This window comes from Astatotilapia calliptera, chromosome 18 (genome assembly GCF_964374335.1).
Source record: "Astatotilapia calliptera chromosome 18, fAstCal68.1, whole genome shotgun sequence".
In the NCBI taxonomy this organism is placed as follows: Eukaryota; Metazoa; Chordata; class Actinopteri; order Cichliformes; family Cichlidae; genus Astatotilapia; species Astatotilapia calliptera.
Window position 1 is genome coordinate 11,317,870 of NC_137439.1, and position 20,995 is coordinate 11,338,864.

The 20,995-nt window shown below is 38.9% G+C and overlaps 2 protein-coding genes across 4 annotated transcripts; one reads left to right on the plus strand and one right to left on the minus strand.

The window, feature by feature from the left end:
* Positions 1 to 1,407: 1,407 nt before the first annotated feature.
* napgb (N-ethylmaleimide-sensitive factor attachment protein, gamma b) lies at positions 1,408 to 8,362 on the minus strand. The gene is made up of 12 exons (XM_026150595.2): positions 8,184 to 8,362; positions 7,942 to 8,009; positions 7,750 to 7,834; positions 6,836 to 6,853; positions 6,720 to 6,750; positions 6,505 to 6,614; positions 5,335 to 5,401; positions 5,179 to 5,249; positions 4,890 to 4,968; positions 4,490 to 4,569; positions 4,123 to 4,252; positions 1,408 to 2,501 (listed from the first exon to the last, which is right to left on the minus strand). Exons 1-12 carry the CDS (start codon positions 8,237 to 8,239, stop codon positions 2,358 to 2,360), a joined length of 939 nt encoding a protein of 312 aa, XP_026006380.1. The 5' UTR covers positions 8,240 to 8,362; the 3' UTR covers positions 1,408 to 2,357.
* A 3,013-nt stretch (positions 8,363 to 11,375) lies between these two features.
* On the plus strand, positions 11,376 to 19,360 carry rab12 (RAB12, member RAS oncogene family). 3 transcript variants are annotated; one of them, XM_026150593.2, is made up of 8 exons: positions 11,376 to 11,781; positions 12,852 to 12,912; positions 15,532 to 15,592; positions 15,702 to 15,766; positions 16,309 to 16,447; positions 16,853 to 16,942; positions 17,459 to 17,563; positions 18,947 to 19,360. In XM_026150593.2, the coding sequence occupies exons 1-8, from the start codon at positions 11,553 to 11,555 to the stop codon at positions 19,052 to 19,054; spliced, it is 858 nt and encodes a 285-aa protein (XP_026006378.1). In that variant the 5' UTR covers positions 11,376 to 11,552; the 3' UTR covers positions 19,055 to 19,360. The 3 variants fall into 3 exon arrangements, with proteins under 3 accessions (XP_026006378.1, XP_080148426.1, XP_026006379.1); XM_080292300.1 differs by having other exon boundaries at positions 15,702 to 15,748; XM_026150594.2 differs by lacking the exons at positions 15,532 to 15,592; positions 15,702 to 15,766.
* The last annotated feature ends 1,635 nt before the right edge of the window (positions 19,361 to 20,995 follow it).

Below are 20,995 nucleotides of genomic sequence, written 5' to 3' on the forward strand. Positions count from 1 at the left end.
TGACCTCAATCTGGAGTGCATTTAAGTTCTTCCGACATCCACTCTCAGTAAACACAACTTGTTGCTGAATCCAAGAATGCTAGCTACAGCTCTGTGAAGAAACCTATATATAAACAAGATTGAGAAACACTGCTTACTTCTCAGGGTCATGAATGTTGCAATGACGTCGTCTGACCACACACGGCATACAGCAGGCACAGGGGGAGAGGAGCCATCCAGCTTGTTATCAGCAGACAGTTGCTAGGGAAACGGCATTCATGATTTGGGGTACATTAGTGTACACTATGAGTAATTAGAACATCTGTTAATGATATAAACAGGTTATGGAGTAACATATACTGCCTTTCAGGAAAACGTTTCTCACTAAACAAGACAATGCCAAACTACATTCTGCACGTTCTACATTAGGACAACAGTAGAGCTCCATAGTAAGAGTCTGGATGCTAAACCCCTCAGACTTGTCACTCATTGAAAGCAGTTGGCATATTGTGGAATGAAAACAAGAACTAAACACAGATGAAATCTGATATCAAGAATGCAAAAAATATTTTATACTGAAACCATGGGGAACAGTTCCTGAAAAGTTAACGCGATTCTTTTGTTGAACCTCTTGAATTAAAGCTGAAAGTTCATATTTCAGTTGCATATTGATTGTTTATGCTTGTATGCACATTCTATGCATGTGGTGCTGTGCAGAGAAAAACAGAAGTTTGATGAGGAGAAAAACAAAATCTAGCTAATAGAAAATGTGTCATGCGTAAGTGGTTTGAGTGTGGAAATATTAGGTTTGCATTTGTGGGAAGATTCCTTGAGTCTCTTATCTTTTTAAATTTGAAGTTTTGCTTCATCATGTTTTAACACCTGTAGAATCCATAATTTGGGGGAAGGAGGGTGAATGCGATTGAAAATATAAAGACCTAGAAACTAAAAAGGACTAAGCCCTAGAAAAAAAGATTTGTCAGCGGTATTTAATTATTAAATTGGGAATCTGTATATCAGCTCAAAACTAAGTCATATCGTGATGAAAGTTCAATTTAATTAAGAATATTTTTCAAGTCCGATGCACAAGACTCTGTTCTAATAACCCACACATGAAACAACTTCTTATTTTTGTCTGCTAATTTGTTTTCCACTCAAGTCCAGCTTTGATCCACCTAATGCACAGATGCACTGGAGTCATTCAGTATGAGAGGCATCACAAAAAGAGCATGAATGGGTATACATTAAATATCGCTTAACAGAGAGAAAGCATTAGCCTCATCAAAGATAAATAGGTCTTAGGAAGCTACACAGTCATTACATGTCTGTGAGCCATTTTGGTGCAGACATCTGCAGCCGCTGTTAGACTCGCTGATATGGAAAATCTGTTTGCTAACTCATTTAAGAAAATGTACAGAGACCATAAAATGCCACACAACAGAAATGTTTATTGATGCATGTGCAAAGTTTGAAGATATGACTTTGAGGAATATACAATAAGTCAGCAACAACACAAATTTAAAAATGTAAACAATCCCTTTAGTAGTGATATTGTTTTATATTATTGGCATTTAGGTGATATTGTACTTATTGTGGGCTTTTCACATTTACAGCCCTGAAATCTTCACTGAATGGTCCCCTTTTTATTAGTATACTATCTTTAATTTTAGAGGAAATTAAGAAATAAAGACACAGCCATGACTATTTTATTATAAGGTAACACAGAGCTGGAGGTAGACAGGAAAACAGTCTACAGCTGGCTACAAGCTGCATTATGTCTTATTTTTAAAATACTCACAAAAAAGTAGAGAGAGCTGATGCTGAAGATGACAGCGTGACCCATTCTTAAGCTTTAATATCGACAGATTTATCATAGATTTTATTTTATTTAATCGTTCCGTTATTGCAAACATGCATTATAACAATCTGATTGCATATTGCTCCAGTAACATTTTCAGGCTATAGTCATGAATACTGAATAAATTAACTCTGTACAAATAAACACCTATACACTGATCAAGTCTTTGTGTGATTTGAATATACCTATAGTAATTTTACACTCTACCCGCAAACAATAACAGCAAAATTTACAGCTTCACAAGAGACGAGAAATAATAGAACATGTACATACAACAGGCTGAGGATCCACCTCGAGAGATTACACAAAATAAAAGGCTGTTCAAACTCAGGTTGACGCCAACACCTACTGAACTGTTTGGGGTTTTAAAATTTATTTTTTTCTTATTCTTTTTTTTTTTGCACATTTAAGATCAGAAAGCCACCCATCAGGATATCAGAGCTCAGAGGTTGTTTAACTCATACAGAGAGGGTGTACTGGTGGCAGCAGATGGTAGAGTCGGTGCTCTGGAGGCTGAAGGCTAACACAGCCCGCCTTCATAGTCATCCTCCTCTTCCTCTGGAGCTGGTGCCCCACTAGCACCACCCTGTGGAGCAGCAGCAGCCTTCTTCTTCTTTCCTCCTCCTCCTCCAGGTACCCTCAGGGAAATAGCCAGTTTGGCATACTGTGAGGGGGAGGGGGAGTGTCATTAGCCGTCAGATTTAAAGCCCCTCAATATTTATGCTTTAATCAACTATTTTAAAACGAATAACAAAACCCATAAACACATTTCCTCCTTTGGCAGTGTTGAAATATGGCATCGTTTAAATCAAAATCTAATGACAGCTGTTAATCTAATCCATCCACAACAAATCAACACAGTCCTAATGAAGTTGTCAGTATATAACATCTAAGTCCACACAGGATTTATTTTCATCTTTCATCTTAGGTGATTTTAACATCACCTAAGACAGATAATAATGTCAATCCCACCTGGACCATGACAGCTGTTCCTGCTGCATCTTTAATCTTCTAAAATACAGAAGTTTAATTAGAAATATTTCAGACCTGTTCAGATTTGAGTAGAAAGGTTCATTAAAAGTAAGAGATGGATGGTTAGAATGTAGAAACAGACTACATTTCAAACAGATAGCTAACAATCAAAAAAGGTGAATAACCGAATACTTTAAACAACTAAACTAAAGCCTAACATACTACAAAGACAGCTAAAATGTCTGCCTTACAGAATGAGTGGAAATATATCTTGAAACACTGAGTAGCTGTTGGAGTATGAAGGAGCAACCAAAAGTATTGGACTAAAGGTAACAGCAGTGAGCTAGAAGTTGGTTTGAAGTTGTTAATTAAAGCTGATAAAGTATTAAGTGTGTTAAATGAAGCATTAATATAATCAACTCCTCCAAGGAGGTGAGAGCATTTATACTTGTGTGCTGCTTGGCTCCCCTATTCTGCAATTTCACCACCAAAACACCACCTGGTGGCGGGGTTTCTCTCTTCTTGCTGATTCAAACAATGGCAGCTGAAGTAGCTTGAATCATTCAAACTGAGTGGTTCAATCACAGCTGCTGCAGTCTGCGTTGATCCAGTGTGTAGTTACAGTACATTTCAAGGGAGGTGCACTTCCAGTCATGGCATAGGTTTTCAGAAAGATTTGGGGGTAACCCTGTATCTACAGAGTAGATGAGACACAGTAGTAATAGCCCTGGATCTGGTAGAAGGAATTATTTGAAGCACCCGTCACAGTAGCACATAGGTCAAAATTTGACATTTTGTGTCATCTTTTCAAAAAAACATGTTCAATTGAAATAAGAAAAACTGGACACCATCTTGATGTTCTCAAAGAAACTTTCTCCAACTCATCTGGAACCAGGGCACCAACTCATGTGTGGTGTGGGGGAAATTTTCAGCCTTAAGACAGGTATTAAGCCTCGGATTGCTTTACAGATGGTTAAAACACTGTGTGGAACAGTGATAGCTGAGGACATTCATTATTTTCCACCTTACTCTGTAAAGGCTATTAATTATATATCTAAGGTAACAGAGAAAAACCTGCAATCATGAATACAATGGCTAAAATTCATTTTTATTGTTTGGATTATCTTGACGTTATTTTGGCATTCAGCAAAAAAAATAAAAAAATAAAAAAAATTAAATAAAATATATAGACAGACAGGCGGACGGACGGACGAATGAAACTTAGCTAACACGTCAGACGTCGCTGCATTATCACAACGGGGCCAGAAGTCTACCATAATCACAAACCACAACAATGAAACCTTAGTACTCACATCATTGTCCATGTACTTCAGCAGAGGTGAGTTACACACGCGATAGACCTGGTCCTCATCCTGCTCATCATAGCCCTGAAGTAACGTCTCCATGGCAACACAATCTTCGCTTCCACTATAGCCAGGCAGGCTGGAGGAGATCAAGCAGTACATCATGTAACCATCTTTAAAGTAAGTGGCAGCAGCGTTACACCATGAATGTGACATCAAGGGTCAAACAAAGTAAGAAGCGAGCCGGTTCTTTCTCTGGTCTTTGATGTTTTGATGAGGATGCGGAATATTTTCCTGCCAGGCTGGCTCGAGGAGACTTTAGTCTCTTCTAACTTCATAATACAGATGGCAATGAAGTGTAGGTGAATTGGCTTACCTGTAACTTTCTCTGACACATTTATCAGCTGCTACGTAGTCGCCTCTGTGAAGATGAACCAGTACTTGAGCAGTTGTTTTCTAAGGAAGAAAAAAAAAAAACATGATTTAAATGATATGAAAAAATTAAAAAAGGAAATCTCTTATATGATCGTTTCAGGTGCACAGTGCTGGCTATGAGCATGGCTGTCCCACCCGCCTGCTCTTCAAACCACTGCTTTATGAGGAGCAGACAATGAAAAGAAAGTTGTCTTAAAAACGTGATTGACTTAAAGGCAGAGAAGATAAACCAGATTAAGAGAAACACCACAACATTGCCTACAATGGAAACCTGATTGTTGCACTGCTGATAAACTGTGCAAAAAAGATGTACATGATATAAAAACAAACAGCTGAGCCACCTTGAAGCACATCGGGAAGTTCTCGATCTCTTTGTACATATTCTTTTCTTTCTGCAGGGCGACTGCCGCTTCGTCCAGCCTGGTTAGAAAGGCCAGAAAAAGGCTGATGAGGAGCAGGTTTACAAACACATCACTGACATGAAATATATCAAACAGGCAAGAAGAGAAATCAAAGGAAATTCATTTACCAAGCCCAGCCTTCAAGGTTACCATATCTGATCCTTGGTAATATATATGTGTAAAACCAAAGATGAGTGTTAACATCCCATCCACCATTATTTCCCTTTACCTTTTTAACCTGACCAGAAGTCTGGAGGCTTTTCCCAGCAGTTCTACTGCCTGACGTAGGCGATCCTCATTCTACAAAACACAAAAAAAGGATAAAACAGCTGACTGAACCCCCCCCAAAAAAGCTAAATTATTAAATCTTTGTTGATATCCATACCTCAAATACACCTGCTGCCTTCTGATACAAGTCCACAGCTTTCTCCAGGTTTATAGGCTCTATCAGTCTGAGGAGGAAAAATGTGTTTTAGGAAACACTCTTTTTCAGTCGGAGTATTTTTTGTTAGAATTGAAAGTCAGTTTTGAGAATAAAAAGTTAACGTAAGTATAATAAACAGCACGTAAATATGCATAATGGCAGTAACAATGCAAGCATTAATTCTCATCACAATAAAGCGATCAGACTTGTGCCATAACCAGCAGCTGGCAGCTTATAATGTTAATAGTTAAAATGATCTTCAGTATGTGAGGTGAGGTGACAAAATGGATCGAATAAAAAAATTAAAATTCTGCATATTAGCTATACCAGTGATTCCCAAAATGTGGGTCGTAGCTCCCAGGTGGGCTGCAAAGGAGCTGCAGGTGGGCCATGAAGTGATTTACAAGAAATCGGTTTTATATTATTTACTTTAAAACTGCCATTAGATATTTAGAAATCATTTTTAAAAAGATATAGAATGAATAAATCAATGTTGTGAAATTTCAAAATTAGATGATTAATTTTATGATCTATTTTGATCCTGAAAAATCAATAGTAGAAAAAACTAACATGAAGATGGTGCCAGAAATAAAGCTGCTAATGCAGAAGCTCAAATTAATAATTTAAAACACACACAAAAAACCCTTTAAATTCTTGTGTTAGCCTTGTGTGATGTGATAGTGTGTTTAAAGGTTTGGGAGATCCATAGAAAACGTTCATATTTTAAAATGGTAAGGCTCTGTCTTAAGTCTGGGGACGGCTGCACTACAGAATTAGAATTAAGAGTTTCCTTAAATTTCTGCAGCACTTTATCACAGTCAAAATTTAGCTTTTAGTTAGCTGTGGGCATAAATATAATGCTACAATTATCCTGTTCTTAATTATATTCTCATTGCATCTTTTTAATTACTAAAGAACCCAACAAACCTATTCATCCAATAGCTAAAACACTTGTACTTTGGCAGTGAATGTATGGTGCATATAAATTAAGATGAACTTTCTCATTAATCAGTTATCAGGCAGACTTCTGAAAGGTGTTTATCAAATACATTCATATCGCCATTCCAATGAAAAAAATATGCTTAACTGGTCAGCACTGATCAGCAGAGTAAATTAAGGTATTATTTTTACTTTCCAGCCCGGTCCAGAGCCATGGCAGCAGTGTCCGGTGTCCCGTTCTCCATGTACATCATGCAGGCTTTCTCTATGTACTGGATGGCCTCTGGCATTTTCTTTTGTTCCTGATGCAGTGCAAACACAGCAGAGTTACAATTGTGCTACTGAATCATTATCTCCATCTGTTTTATTATGACTTCACTGTGTGGTTTTAGAGTGGTTACACTCACCTTCATCATCATACCAGCCTGTTCAATAGCCCTGAGGAAATAAGAGTTTGAATCAAACAGGTGTTTCCAAGTTTGCAGCTGCTTCAATATTACAGGTTATTAAGCATTATACTTACTTTGCAGCATGAAAAAGCCTGAAGGACAAGTTAAGGAAATAGCCAAACAAGAGTGAAACTGTGTCATGCTAACAAATATATGGCTTAAAATAAATCAGATTACATTCTCCATTAATAAAATGTTAAACCCCTGATACAAACTTCCCACAGTCTAAAGTGACTTTAACTCTTCTTAGCAAAAATCAACAAGTTGCTAGAAATCTTCCTCAGAGGTTTGGGTCCTTGAAGACACAGCAGGATTACAGTTGTTACAAATTTCTGGGCAGCACCTTACAAATGCAATTCTACTGTTCAAACTTTGTCCCAGAGGTGCTCTGTTGGATTAAGACCTCCTTCGATTTTTGACACAAGGCAAAATGAATCCATGCCAACGTATAAAGTGCTCATGAAATGAAAACCCATCAGAATCAGGGGTGTAACAATTCTTCGAAGCCAGATTTGTTTTACCAGGGTTTGATGGCAGGGTTTTAGCTCAAATCTTAGTTTTCCTTGAGAGGTTGAATAACAAAATACATATGGGAAAATAATCAGTTTGCCACAAATCTTGTCACTTAATTATTTCATTATAAACTGATGACATTTCAATATTTCTACGCAATATCTCCACGTGGGTCTCACAGTATGGAATGACAGAATTATAATATATTGTGTATATTTTTGCCAGAGTTTTGCTGGTCTTGGTTTTAGAGTTGTTACACCCCTAGTGAGAATAACTATGGTACGCTGTTAAATCTGCGATAAGCAGGCACCCTGAACCCAGCTAAAACAGGACCCAGGGTGCAGGGTTAAAAACGGTTACACCCTACACTGCCTGCACGCTTTGTGTTTCTGTTGTCTGAGCCGCTAACAAAGTGGCTAGCGATTGCACAGAATATATGCAGACTTGTGCCTTTCCTTTGATCAGGAAAGGATACGTTTTGTTTTCTGTGTGGTACTCAGCTTCCTTCAGATAAGCATCCTTTGCTTGTTCATACTGCTTGGCATTCTTGAAGCACACAGCTAGAAACAAAGCACAGAGGTTAGCTCACTGTGAAATTATATATTTGTAATATAATGATAAGAAAAAACACTCCAGTTTTAAGCAATAGTGTCGTTTCGTGTTTTACCTGCTTTGGCGTATTCTGATGCAGCACTGTCAAAGTCAGGCTTCCACTTTGTCAGACTCGTTTTTAAGCTGTAAACACACCACGAGGAACAAATAATACAATTATAATTCGATGGATAAATAACCATAAAGTCACTTTATGTCGCATAACCTTTCAACAGAAAATACACAGTGGCCTTACAGCTAGCTAACGTGAGTAGTAAAACTACAGAGCAGGAAATAATCGTTTTTGTCCTGGCTCACCATTTCTCCGCTTTGGCTATGTGCTCGTGCGCTTCGTTTATCTTCTGAGCAGCCATTATGTTGATCGATCAACTCGGTTATGAGGAATATGTTATTGATAAACGACTATGGATGTCGCTTCGTCGATGTTTGGATTACCAGGAACTCCTCCTCGGCCGCAACGTCACTGTCGCAGGTTACGGATGCCGCATTGGACCAAAAAACAGCAACAACAGGGAATGCGAAAATCTGGCTCTAGTACTGTAATGCAGCTAGAAAATTTGCTTTTTGTTTTTTTTTAATGAAAAACTATACAATCAGATCCACAATAGCACATTTTTGGGGGGCAATATCCCCTCTGTTCACCACCACAGTGGATTTTTAAATGTAATTTCCACGCCCTCGCTTTAAAACCAAGTCATTTATAAGTATTAAAACAACAATAGCCTTTGCTCAAAGTCTGGATTATGAATTTGGAAGCAATTACAAGAAAGTCTGGTGACGTGGGAGCCTACAGTGTGGTTTCAAATTCCAGGAGTTTCACAAAGCTTCAGTCTAATGTTTGCTGATAATATGTTTTGTAAATATAAAGAAAAATAGAGTGCTAAATTAATGCAGGATTAAAAGGGCCTTAACTTAACCCTCCATGACTAACAGGTCTAACAGAACACCATGACACTACCAGTGTTTGGTAAGGTTGCAGGCACAACAAAAGAACCATCCACAGATAATTCTTTAACTTTCCATCAGGGAGCGAATAGGCACTGTTAAGTCAGGGCATTGGCCCATTGATTATCTTCAGTTCGCAGTGTATTTATTTAAGTCTCTTGTTTTCATTCAGAAATTTCCAATCACATACTGGTTCTGTACTTTTTTTTTTGTTATTTTTTCGTAGCTGAGGACAAGTGAAGGCGCAGGAGGCTATAGCAACTTGACATAGTGGGCCTCTTTAACATTTTCCAGATGTGTGCGGAGTGAATGTATGGAACCCATACATGTTAATACCATTGGCAAAGCACCAGATAGTCAGTCTGCCATGCTTATGAGAACTACGTCAAACTTTATAGGACAGTGCTCCTTTGTTCTCTTTGTCAAACTGCACTTTCCCTTGTGGTCTTTACATTTTTTTCCTTGCCAAACATTAAATGAAATATACTTGAACAGAATTCCTGAGAGTTTTATATCACTCTGAGAAAACAGAACATCTTGCATTGATTCTCCACACTTACATTGGATATTCACAGTCCTGTTTGTTGGACTGCAACCTCAGGTCAAATAAAACTTGTACATATCACAAATTTACCTAAAGGGGCTTTAAAAGGGATCAAGAATCTCAGTTGTGATACAAAAAGAAAACGGTTTTTTTTCATGGTGAAAAGAAAGTATATCCGCCCCCTTTTCTAAGGTTTTACATCTCAGGATATTGCAAAAAAGCAATTAGTCATTTGTAGGTCTTAAATTTAAATTAATACAGCTTGATTCCATGTTTTGGCACTGATCACCACCTGCACTCATGTATATATCTTTCTACGTAGCACTTTTAATTCTTATTCTCATGTATATATCTCATGTATATCTCATGCATATATCTTTCTACGTAGCACTTTTAATTCTTATTCTTACTTTTATTTTTTCATGTCTATTTAAGCGCAATTTATGACAGCATGTTTGCACTGAAGCACCACAGCAATTTCCTAATGTTGTAAACCTGTTCAACATTTGGCAATAAAACCCATTCTGATTCTGATTCTGATTCTGATTGAATTGAACAACAAAACATGATGTATTACATTGTGCCATTATTTAAGTAAATGTAGAAACTGTGTGTGAAAAACTGAATGCACCCCATGATTCAGTAGCACCTTTTATAGGGATAGTTTGAAGCAATAATAAAGGTTTGCGGGGGAACATCATTTTATTCACAGCTCTCTTAAGGTCTCATTGGAAAACTGTGATCAGATTGAATTCCAGACTTTGACTGTGACATTGCAACACCTTTATTATTTTCTTTTGTCAGCCATTGTGTTATATGTTGGGCTCACTCTCCAGTTGTATGACCAATTTCAGTCAGACAGATGGCTTCACAATTGACTTCAGAAAACTTTGGTATACAGAGTTCATGAGCAACTCAATGACTGCAAGGAGTCCAGATCCTGTGGTTATGAAACAAGCCCAATCTGCAGCCGTGCTAACATTTGGTGTGAGGTGTTTGTGCTGATATGCTGTGTTTGGTTCTGCCAGACATGCCACAAGACGTCTGGTGGTTTATTCTGAGGCAGTTTTCCAAACCAATGCCGTGCTGTCTTCCTTTTAGAGAAAAGATGCTTTTTCCTGGCAAACTTTCCAAACAAGCCATACTGGTTCACTCTGTTTCTAATTGTACTGTCATGAACTTTTAACATTTAACATGCTTACTGAGGTCTGTGGAATTTGTAGTTCTTGTTTTTTTCCCTGAGAGTCCCTGAGCCTGTGCTTAATTTGCTTAATTTGCTTAGACATCCACTCTGGATACAAACTGACAGCTGATATCAATGTTTTCCACTTGTTAATAATCTTTCTCGGTGTAGAATGATGGAATTCAGTGAAATTCATATGGACTTAGAACCTTTTCAAGACTGATGGGAAGCAACAATTGTTTCTGTAAGATCAGTGTTGATGTATTTCCTTCTTGGCATTGTGTTAACACACACCCGAATGCTCCAGACTAGCAAACTGCCAAAACGTCTGCTTTTATAGAAATCCTCAAAGTTGCTGGTGATTAAATAATCAAGGGCATTCAATTATCAGGATCTGACCTCTACTTACCCTCTTAATTCTTTTGGGAGAAGGGAGGGTGTACTTATTTTTACCATGTAACCTCTACATTTTGACTTAATTTTTGTTAAATAAATAATTACATGGTATAATATGTCATGTTTTGTAATTCTTCTGAGGCTGTATTTACCCAATTGTAAGACCTAATAAGGACCAGATTATGCACTGAAATCTTATAATTGATATAACTGACATCCTCTTATAATTGACATTATCAATTATAAGAGGATGTCTCTCTACATGCAGGCCTAATATTTGGTGCCTTTTTAATGAAAACGTTTAATAAATCAAAATAACATGTAAAAGTAATACAGTCTGATTACAAGTGATTAAGCGGTCTCTGGTTATAATTTTATAAAATTTATAAAAATAGAAATCATAGCCACCGGAAGCGGAAATGACATCACGATGGCCCCGGTCTCTAATGGCTGAACAACAACAACTGTCGGCGACTGACAAACTTTCGCAAACTTCATCAGAGACAAAAGAAAGTTGGAGATATCGGCTTGTGTTGTTTCTGTAACCGGTTAGGGTTATTTGTCTGTTCGTCTTATAGTCACAAATGTGGGATTACTGATGGATCCGAGGTATGATATTCCACGGAGGGCCGCCGGCGGTGGCGGCGGGGGCTCCGCGAACTCGTCCCCCGCTCTGGGGGCTCAGTCACGCCGCAGGAAGATGCCTCCCAGACCCGCTGATTTCAAACTTCAGATTATCATTATTGGCTCTCGTGGTGTTGGTAAAACAAGTCTCATGGAAAGATTTACCGACGACACTTTCTGCGAAGCTTGCAAGTCAACCGTAGGTGAGGACAGAAGGCATTAAAAGATTTAGTTTTTTCGACTACTTTTCATTTAATCAGCTACAACATGTAGAAGGGCTCTGGCTAAATACTCGAGGAGAAATGCGTAAACTACTGTGGGGTGCGCCCAGTGACCATAAATCCTCCAAGTTCACTTGCATAGCGACTAAACTTTATTTCCAATGCTAGCTGTAGCTCGCTAGGTATGTTGATAACAGTATCTTAGCCAGTTGACTATGGTGACTGAAGTAACAATAGCATTTCCTTTGACTTCAATCACATGAACTAGGCTTCCTTAAGCTTTTTTAACGTTTGCATGTAGAGATTTTAGACTTCTGCTAAAGGACAGCGTTTTTATTAATTAAATACAAATGAATAATTGTACTTTATTACTGTTCTGATAATATTTGCAGAATATTATATTATAGGTATTATGGGTCTGAATTACTGTTTACTTCTAGTAACCCTGTTTTGGTTATGTTAACCAGGAAGTAGTCTTATCCAATACCACCTTGATTTTACTGATATATCTCTACACAGAGAACTAAGATGTTGCATATTTCTACATAAAAACACATTCTTTAATTATTTGATTATTTGACCCCTGGTATGTTTACTTACTAAACACGAGATTGCCATGTGACAAATTGCCAGTCATGTTTGCAGATTAAAAATGCACATGAGATCTGTTTATACATACAGCTGGGTAAACAGTCCTATGACCAGTCCGGCAGCCAGCCATAGTGTCCAGTCCCAAAATAGTCTAAAAGAAGCAGCTGCTAAAGCAGAGCTCCATTTTGTGCCCTGTCACTCCCTGACACAGCTCATAAGTTGTGTGAGATGTGTCACTAATAACATGCTTCTTTGATTAGGTACCACAGAGGGAATAGTTTTACAGTCCCCCAGCCTGTCTGAAAAAGTTGCCTCAGACGAGCTGGGTGATGCAATGTGGCTTGTATTGTTTTGTGGATGGCTCAGTGAGTGCTCCACATCTATTAAATCTACTAACACTAGAACTTATGGGCAAAGTCTTGAACTTGTGCCTTTGTTCACATGTTTTGGTTCCCTCATAGGAGTTGACTTCAAAATCAAGACGGTTGAGCTGAGAGGGAAGAAGATTAGACTACAGATATGGTAAGTGAGGAGTTCCTTTACTTTCCTGCCTGTTGCATGTCCTCTGTCTCTCTGTCCGTCCTATCAGCATGCAGGCTTCACTAACAAAAGCTGCTGTTTGGCTTACTGGGTGTATTCCAGCTGTGTTTCTTGCATGTTTCTCCATGTCAACATGTTTTTGTACAGATTCCCAGTGTCTCCTGTGGGAATCTCACTAGTAAACATCATCATGCAAACCACATCATCATTGCTCACCATGTTGTCTGAGGTTTCAGATTGCTTGTTTATATCAGGTACTGCTGTTGTTACTAGGAATATCTCGTCACTATTTCTTTACTGATATCTTGAGTATCTGCAGGTGCTGGTGTGCTCTTTTCGCCTAACAACTAAGCTGTTACTACTAGATTTGTGTGAATGCATTTGACCTACCTCGGCTGTCTAAAAACATAAATGGTTCTACTTTCCTAAAGGTTGTACCTATGAGCTGTGAAATTATGTAGTCAAGACTCGGTGGATTCGTGTCTGAATCTGTCAGATCTGACCTAGGAGAACTGAGAGACCATGTGAGAATAAAGCAGGAAATTGTCTTGTGAAGTTACACTGAGTGGGTGTCATTTGTCAAAGCTCCTGCATGATCTGTTCCTGCACTCCCCCACAAAACAACCAGCCATGCATCCCTGTTTTAACTTATCCTGTTTAGAGGGTTAGAGCCTATACCAGCTATCATAGGGTGAGAGGCGGGGTACACCGGTTGGACAGGTTGGAAATCCATCAACAGAAACAAATAAAGTATTTTCCAGTACCGACAATCTTCTTTTCTCAAGTTATTTCAGTTTTATTTATGTAGCACCAACTAAGAACCACAGTTGTTTCAATGTTATATAGTAAGGTAGTGAGACTATCTTTTAAATGATCCCCTATTAACCAAGCACTTGTTGATGGTGGGAGGGAAAAACCTCCCTTTTAACAGGAGCTCAGAGTCATCTACTATCACCAATCTAGGGGTAAAGGGTAAAAGAAGGCAAAAAAAAGGAAAGCAAAGAAAGAGCATGCACAATAGTTAATGACATGCACTAGTGGCCTATAAACACATGGGGGGTGAAAAAATGCTTAGAACCTTAGTACCCCGACCTCCTCCTAATTAAAATATTATAATAGTTGTGTGGTTAAAATGGTAAAACCAAAACAGAGAAAATGCTATTCTTAGCATAGTAGTGATTCTATCCAGACCCCATCAGTGGGTTGCAATGAGTGTACTTTATTATCAGTGGTTGAGAGTGACGTCAGTGAAGTCTCACCTTGGCCAGTCCACCAGCAGCTCTTTGTGGTTAGTAAGGACAGCATGACCTAATGTGTTCAAAATATTTTCTGATGAAGGTCCTTGGTGGCATGCCCAGATTGAAATAGTTATATCCACAGATCCTGGTACTAATAAATATAAGAAATGTAATGCAGACTACACTTCATTAGGTTTTTCTAATAGTTGGGCTTACTGTAGCAGAAGACTTTATTTTCCTCACGTAATGCAAATGCCTGCAAAATTGTATCGTACCCTAACACAGGCAATCCACCAGGGTTGTTATCAACTTGACAAGTCAGCTCTGGGTTTTCCAGTCAAACTGACTGTATTCACAAGGAAAAAACAAATTTGGCTTCACATGGCCAACCCAGAGAATGAGAGTAATACTATATTCCAATGTATTTAAAAAAAACAAACAGACCAAGTCATATTAGGGGAAAATGCAAATTGCATGTAAAGTTAATATTAGGCTTCAGGCTTATAAGAAAGGTAAATGGAAGCAAGCAAACGAGCGAGGACTAAAAGTGTCTGTAAGGATCTGTGTGTTCTGAATAAAAACTGTAGATCCTCTTAGTATCTGCACACTGAGGTGCAAGGGCTTTTCCAGACAATTGCTTGGTCGCTAGGTCTTATGCTGACCTTTTGTCTTGGACGTGATCTACTATGGCGCAGGTTACGTGTGCGTACGTGTATTAGTTACCATGGCGATGTAAAACTGGAAACCCAGGGTTAAGCCTGAAGTCACTTAAGCACCAAATCCTGCTTCGTGGTGGAGTTCTGAGGTTGGTGGTTATTCCAGCTTTTTGTTGTTTATCTGCTCTAAAGGAAAACTGAAGCATGAACCAAAACTATAGATTTGGAGGTTTGTTACATCCCTGTTTGTTAATAAAATAATTAGTAATAGCATTATCAGTCAGTTAATGGTACATATTAGACTGTGTTTAGTGTCATTGAGTAATTAGCGTTAACCATACAGTGACTTTACAAACATTACATACTGTGCTGTTGCAGCTTAATACTCGCACTAAATAGCTAAATGTAATGTGCTCTTTGCAGAAATCACAGATGTATGCAGTGAAATCTTAAATCAGTCTCATATTGTCTCATATCTCAGTCAATTAGTGACAAGATGTTATTTGATACTGTTATCCTGTTGCCGTCTTGTGATCTCAGTTAGGCTCTGATTTCATTTTGAAAACATTTGGTGTCCAACAACTGAAGAGCTGCTTCAGCTACAGACTTATTACATGCAAGTGTGTGACGATGCTTGGTTAAAATGTGGGAGCGCTATCTCTTATTTCCATACATATCTGTCTTGCTCCCATCCACCATCACCGCAGCACATCCTCCCTTCACACCTCTGCCTGTCCTCCACCTGTCAGACGAGGAGTATCACTGTGTGTATGTTTCTCATGTTGCACTGCTCACATCAAGCTCCAACACTGCCGCGCCCAACCTTACCTAACCCTGCCATTGTGCTGCTGTCTCTGTCTGCTCTTCTGCTCATAAGCCTGACTGTGACTCACAGGGGGAAAGGGAGAGACTATCTGGCTGGAGGTACAGTAACACTGCACTGTGAGTGTGGCTCAAACTGCTTGTCATGCTGCCAGTCCAGACTCGGATGATCAGCCGAGTGTGGTCATATTTCAAATTAAATATGAAACTGAAGAGTTACCTTCCGAAAATGCAACATTATAAAGTGCATGCGTATTTAATAACCCGTAATAGCTAATATTGCTACAGTTATATTGCTAATATCGACTTTATCTCGTCTTCTTTCAAAGTCTAAAAGTGACATTTTGGAACAAAACTCTTCAGTGGTGTGTTTTTCTGTTTAGTTTTAATAGATGACGATGTGAAGCTTTAGACAGTGATTCAGTGTTTTAAAACCAATAGCATGTCTACTATCTCAATAAATGACAAATTCTTACACTAATTTATGATGTAACATTTCTGCTAAATTACCACAGAAATTACATGTTCATACACTTTTATGTATTGTCTTTAAAAACCAGTTACCTATTAATCAAATTTAATTAATGGAAAACACAATCAAAAAACTATGGGTTAATCTGTTCTCACATGATTGAGTTTTTATAATGTGTGATCTCTTTCAGGGACACCGCAGGCCAGGAGAGGTTCAACAGCATCACATCAGCATACTACAGAGGAGCCAAGGGAATTGTGCTTGTGTATGATATCACAAAACAGGAGACCTTTGAGGACCTTCCCAAGTGGATGAAAATGATTGACAAGGTAAACTAAAGTCCAGCATGTCAGAGAGTGTGTATTATGTTTTTGTTTCTTTTTATTACAACTCCTCCCTTTTCTCTTATAAAATGAAACATGAATTTAGTTTATCTATTTATTCCATGATATTTATCCTACAGTTCTGCCTTTTTCTATAAAGGGGACCAATTCCAACTGGGACTGATCAAAAACTAGACCTTGGTGTTGCCCCTCAGTTCAAATGATTTGTGCTGAATAATACTATAAGTATTTGAAAATCCATGTGTGGGAATATGTGTCTTTTTACTGTAGATTTTCCTGTCTGTGATATGATATGATGAAGATTTAACTGCAGTAATCTGATTTGACTTTTGTGAGACGGTAGGCCGGTGATTTCCTGACTTGTGTCTGCTGTGGTCTGTTTTCCATCAGTACGCCTCAGAGGAAGCAGAGCTTCTGCTGGTCGGGAACAAGCTGGACTGTGAGACTGATCGCATCATCTCCAGGCAACAAGGAGAGAGGGTGGGTTCAACAGCAAAGTCCTTCACCGTCTTATTACTGCACCGCACCTTCAGGTTTTACCTGTCAGCCGCAAAAGGTTAATGGGGTTGCTGCCATTGTCCAGCCGGGCAGGCAGGCTGGACACACAAATTTGTGAGTCCAATAACTTGAGAAAAAGATGACATAAGATTTTGAAATTGATACCATTGGTGGAACTACCAGGACGCTGAGGGGTTGTACTGGCAGCCACCAGTATTTTACAAATCTGAATAATCTAAACATCTAAGATTAGATAAAACAGGTCAAACAGTAGATTATTTGACAGCAAAAAACCCAAACAAAAAAATCTGTAATGCAAATAGTTTGACAGGTATGTACTTCATACTAAAAACTGAGTTAATAATATGCCAGTGAATCAACTGTGCACTTGAAGAGTGTTTGGAGCTTTCTTCAATTTAATTTGTGCTCCTGAGGATTGAGTTTGGGTTTCCATGCCGACTCTAACCCCGAGCTCGTTTTGTTTCACTTGTTTTATAGTTTGCCTCTCGAATAAGTGGAATGCGCTTCTGCGAAGCTAGTGCGAAGGATAATTTTAATGTGGATGAAATCTTCCTGAAGCTTGTGGACGACATTCTTAGCAAGGTGAGGTTAAGTGCGCCTGAAATACATTTTACACAATGTTTGGTTCATTTTGGTTCACTTTGAGTTTTTATGAATGAAAGTAGACGGGTAAACATGAAGTCATGTAGATCAACACATAAAACATTTACTATACATTTTTGGTGATGTCATCGTATAGCGCAACCAAACTCATGTAGAGGGGCTCAGATTCTAGTGACTGATAGCAATAAATACTTATTTCTTTTCTATCATATAGAAGTAATTTATCAGCTGAGTCAAGTAGTGTAAAAATGATACATATATTTTGATGGTGAAGTGATTAACTCACTATCTTGACAGTGGACATCATCACACTGATTTTATTGTTTTTCAGCTCTTCCATTCATACTAATATTATATCTGATTTGTCAGTTGTGCATTAATACACCAAAAAGGCTACACTGGAGTGTGCTTGGAACCAAAGTGCATGGAACACGTCCGAAATTTGTTTGATCTGAACCAAACCGACTGTTTTCACACATGAACTCCAGATAGTGTCCATAAAATCATGCCTTCATGTCTTAATGTTTGCAAAGGTGCCCTTTTTCAATTGTAGCAGACAGCAGGAGATGATTTGCTTCAAATGCGATCTCTCTGCTGGAAATATTCTTTGAGGTTCAGGAGAGGATGCTGCCTGGAGTCATTACATGTGACGTCCACTCCAAACCACCGGTTTATTATCTGTGCTGTTCTCATTATTGATTCAACTGGGCATCATGTAGACTTTGTATTGGGATACGGGAACGTTGAAGACTGACTGCGCTTGATATATGTGTTCTCATTTTTATGCGGGTGTGATATTTTCCACTTATGTACATATGTGGGAGTCCACTCGGGTCCAAATTACAAAATCAGATCCAGGCTCTGCACACATCTGCATGTCTGCCAGTTTTTTTTGTTTTGTTTTTTTTGTAACACACTACATATACTCTGCTGCAGAGATGCTACAAAGCACCAAATATGCATTTGCATATTACCTCTACTTCAGAGAACTGTAACATGAGTGATCACTTGTCTGTGTTTGCAGCTGTTCAGTGTCCATTAAAGCTCGGTGCTGCAGGACATGTGTGGGAATGACTTGTGTAAACGCACCATTCATTTAGTGGCCTATTAAATTTGAATTGACATTTGTCTTGTCATGTGTTTGCTTTTTGCCTTGTTTCGCTTACTTAGATGATGGAAGAGCTATTTAAAAACTTGCCTAATACACTCACAGGAAAATTGTTAAAGGAATCTGATTCTTTTCCATCATATTGTTTTATTACTTTAGTCTTTTGTTTGTTTGTTTTAATCTATCTGTCGATGGTGTTGCTTGTCACACTCTGTTTGGCGGCTGCTGATGTCACTTTGTCTGTGATCCAACAGATGCCTCTGGAAGTTCCCAACAAGGAGCTTTCCAACAGTGTCCTGTCTCTGCAGCCTGAACCGGAAGTGCCACCGGAGTTGCCCCCTCCTCGCATGCGCTGTTGCTGAGAGTCGGAGTGGTCCCCCACCCTACCTATGCGCGCGCGCGCGCGCACACACACACACACACACACACACACACACACACACACACACACACACACACACACACACACACACACAGCTCACACATGCAGAGTACCAATCTGGCCACTGGGGGGCAGCACACAGCAGCACTTTGGAATCAGTGACTGCTGAAATGCATGGACTCTTTAAACAAGCAGTGTTATCTTCCTTTGATTATTCTCCTGTTTTGTAACTGTACACTATGACCTGCTTCACACTAACACTTAGGCCTGAATCACCCACTTCCTTCCACCTTTTTGTCAACACTTGACCCAGACTACCTCATTGCTCAGACGGTTAGGCTAGTTGTGCCCCGCAGGTGCCTTCCAGGTAGAGAGTCCTCTGGTAGCAGTTGCACTTTTTTTTTTTTTTTGCTTTGTTTTTGAGGAGGGCGATTACTGAGGGCCTTACAACTTGTTTGCTTCCGGTAGTCCTTTATCATCACGCCAAGTTTAACATTGTCTGAGTTGGGTCTGTTATCTCTGCATTTACTAGCTCACAGAAAAGGGATGACAACATCTCACGGCTTCCCTGCTTAGTTTAAACTCTTGAGGCTGCAGGTACATAGTTTTAGTGTACTTTTGTGTGCTCGTTAATATGTATGATTTCAAAGGGGCTCAAGGTAAACAAAAGCACACGGTGTAAATATAGTGTGTTTCTGTAATGACGACATGGTGCAGGTGGTTGTGGCCAGCAGCAGGGGTTGTGTGGTGGTGATATCATATCAGTTTATATTGCTTTGCCTTAATAGTATTAAAATGGCTGCTTGTTTCAAATGTGTATAAATTGTAATGTTTTGCACTACAATCCATCTTCGCTAGTTAAGCTGACATGCAGAAAAGGAAAGTACACGACTTGTAGCTTAGCACTAATAAAGATGGATCTGGCCTCGGCACTGCCGCTCAGAACGCTTCCACACCCGATCGGGCTGCAAGGAGAGATGGGTAGTGTAGTCTTTGAGGGATTTGTCTTTGTACAAGGGAATTCTCCCTGTGTTTGTGGCGGGTATATCAGAGCAGATAGTACACTGGCATATGTGGGTCAGCCTTTGTTGTGTTTTTGTTACTAATATTTGTGCTTTGTCTTTTCCTTTGAATTCAGATACAGGTTAGAGACAAAAACATGTGTTTCCCTTTTGGAGGGAAAAATGCAGGAAGGTTTGATTAGTATTTCAATGACTCAGGAATCTTTGGTCGGTTCCTATCTGTTGTGCTAGTGGCTCGATTGGCTTTGAGTTCTTTAAAAAAATGCTTAAAATGGTCATTTGCATTTTTTTTCTTTTGATTTTTATTTGGCAGTTTGTTACGGACCAGTGTGTGGATTATCTGTTACGTTCACATTTTCAGAAATACTAGGCAGTGCATATAATCTAAGCCTTCCTGTGTATGATTAAATCCTTTAAAGGGGACCTATTATGCTTTCATGTTTGTATTCTTGGATTCTACTAGAGTAGCTTTGCATGATTCACTTATACTGGGCTTCAGTGAAGACCCTCGGTTAATCCATCGTCTGAAACAAGTCGTTTAAGCTCCCATACCCCTCACTTTGAGCCCGGGATGTCAAACTAATTTTACATGGTGGGCCACATACTGCCCAAATTGGCTTGAAGTGTGCCTGACCAGCAAAACTCCCCTCTCAATCAGTGTGAAGATGTTTAACTACACCTTTAATCCCATTTAATCTAAGAAAAACAAGTGTCAACAGTACATCACAGAGTTTCTACACGATGAAGACATTTTGCAGTAAGTGAATGAAATCTGTCAGCATAAATAAATAAATATGTAAAATTACAGAATAAACATATTTTATTCATTCAAATCATACAAACCTTTATAGGAACCTTAAGATGTTCCAAAGCCGTCCATTGGGCTGGATGGAAGTCTT

Coding starts and splice junctions, on each gene's coding strand:
- napgb (XM_026150595.2), bottom strand. CDS start 8,239: ATGGCTGCTCAGAAGATAAACGAAGCGCACGAGCACATAGCCAAAGCG. Junction 5,402..6,504: donor GCTCTGGACCGGGCTGGAAA/GTAAAAATAATA, acceptor TTTCCTCCTCAG/ACTGATAGAGCCTATAAACC. Junction 4,969..5,178: donor CTTCTGGTCAGGTTAAAAAG/GTAAAGGGAAAT, acceptor CTTTCTAACCAG/GCTGGACGAAGCGGCAGTCG.
- rab12 (XM_026150593.2), top strand. CDS start 11,553: ATGGATCCGAGGTATGATATTCCACGGAGGGCCGCCGGCGGTGGCGGC. Junction 15,593..15,701: donor GACGAGGAGTATCACTGTGT/GTATGTTTCTCA, acceptor TCTGCTCATAAG/CCTGACTGTGACTCACAGGG. Junction 17,564..18,946: donor TGGACGACATTCTTAGCAAG/GTGAGGTTAAGT, acceptor GTGATCCAACAG/ATGCCTCTGGAAGTTCCCAA.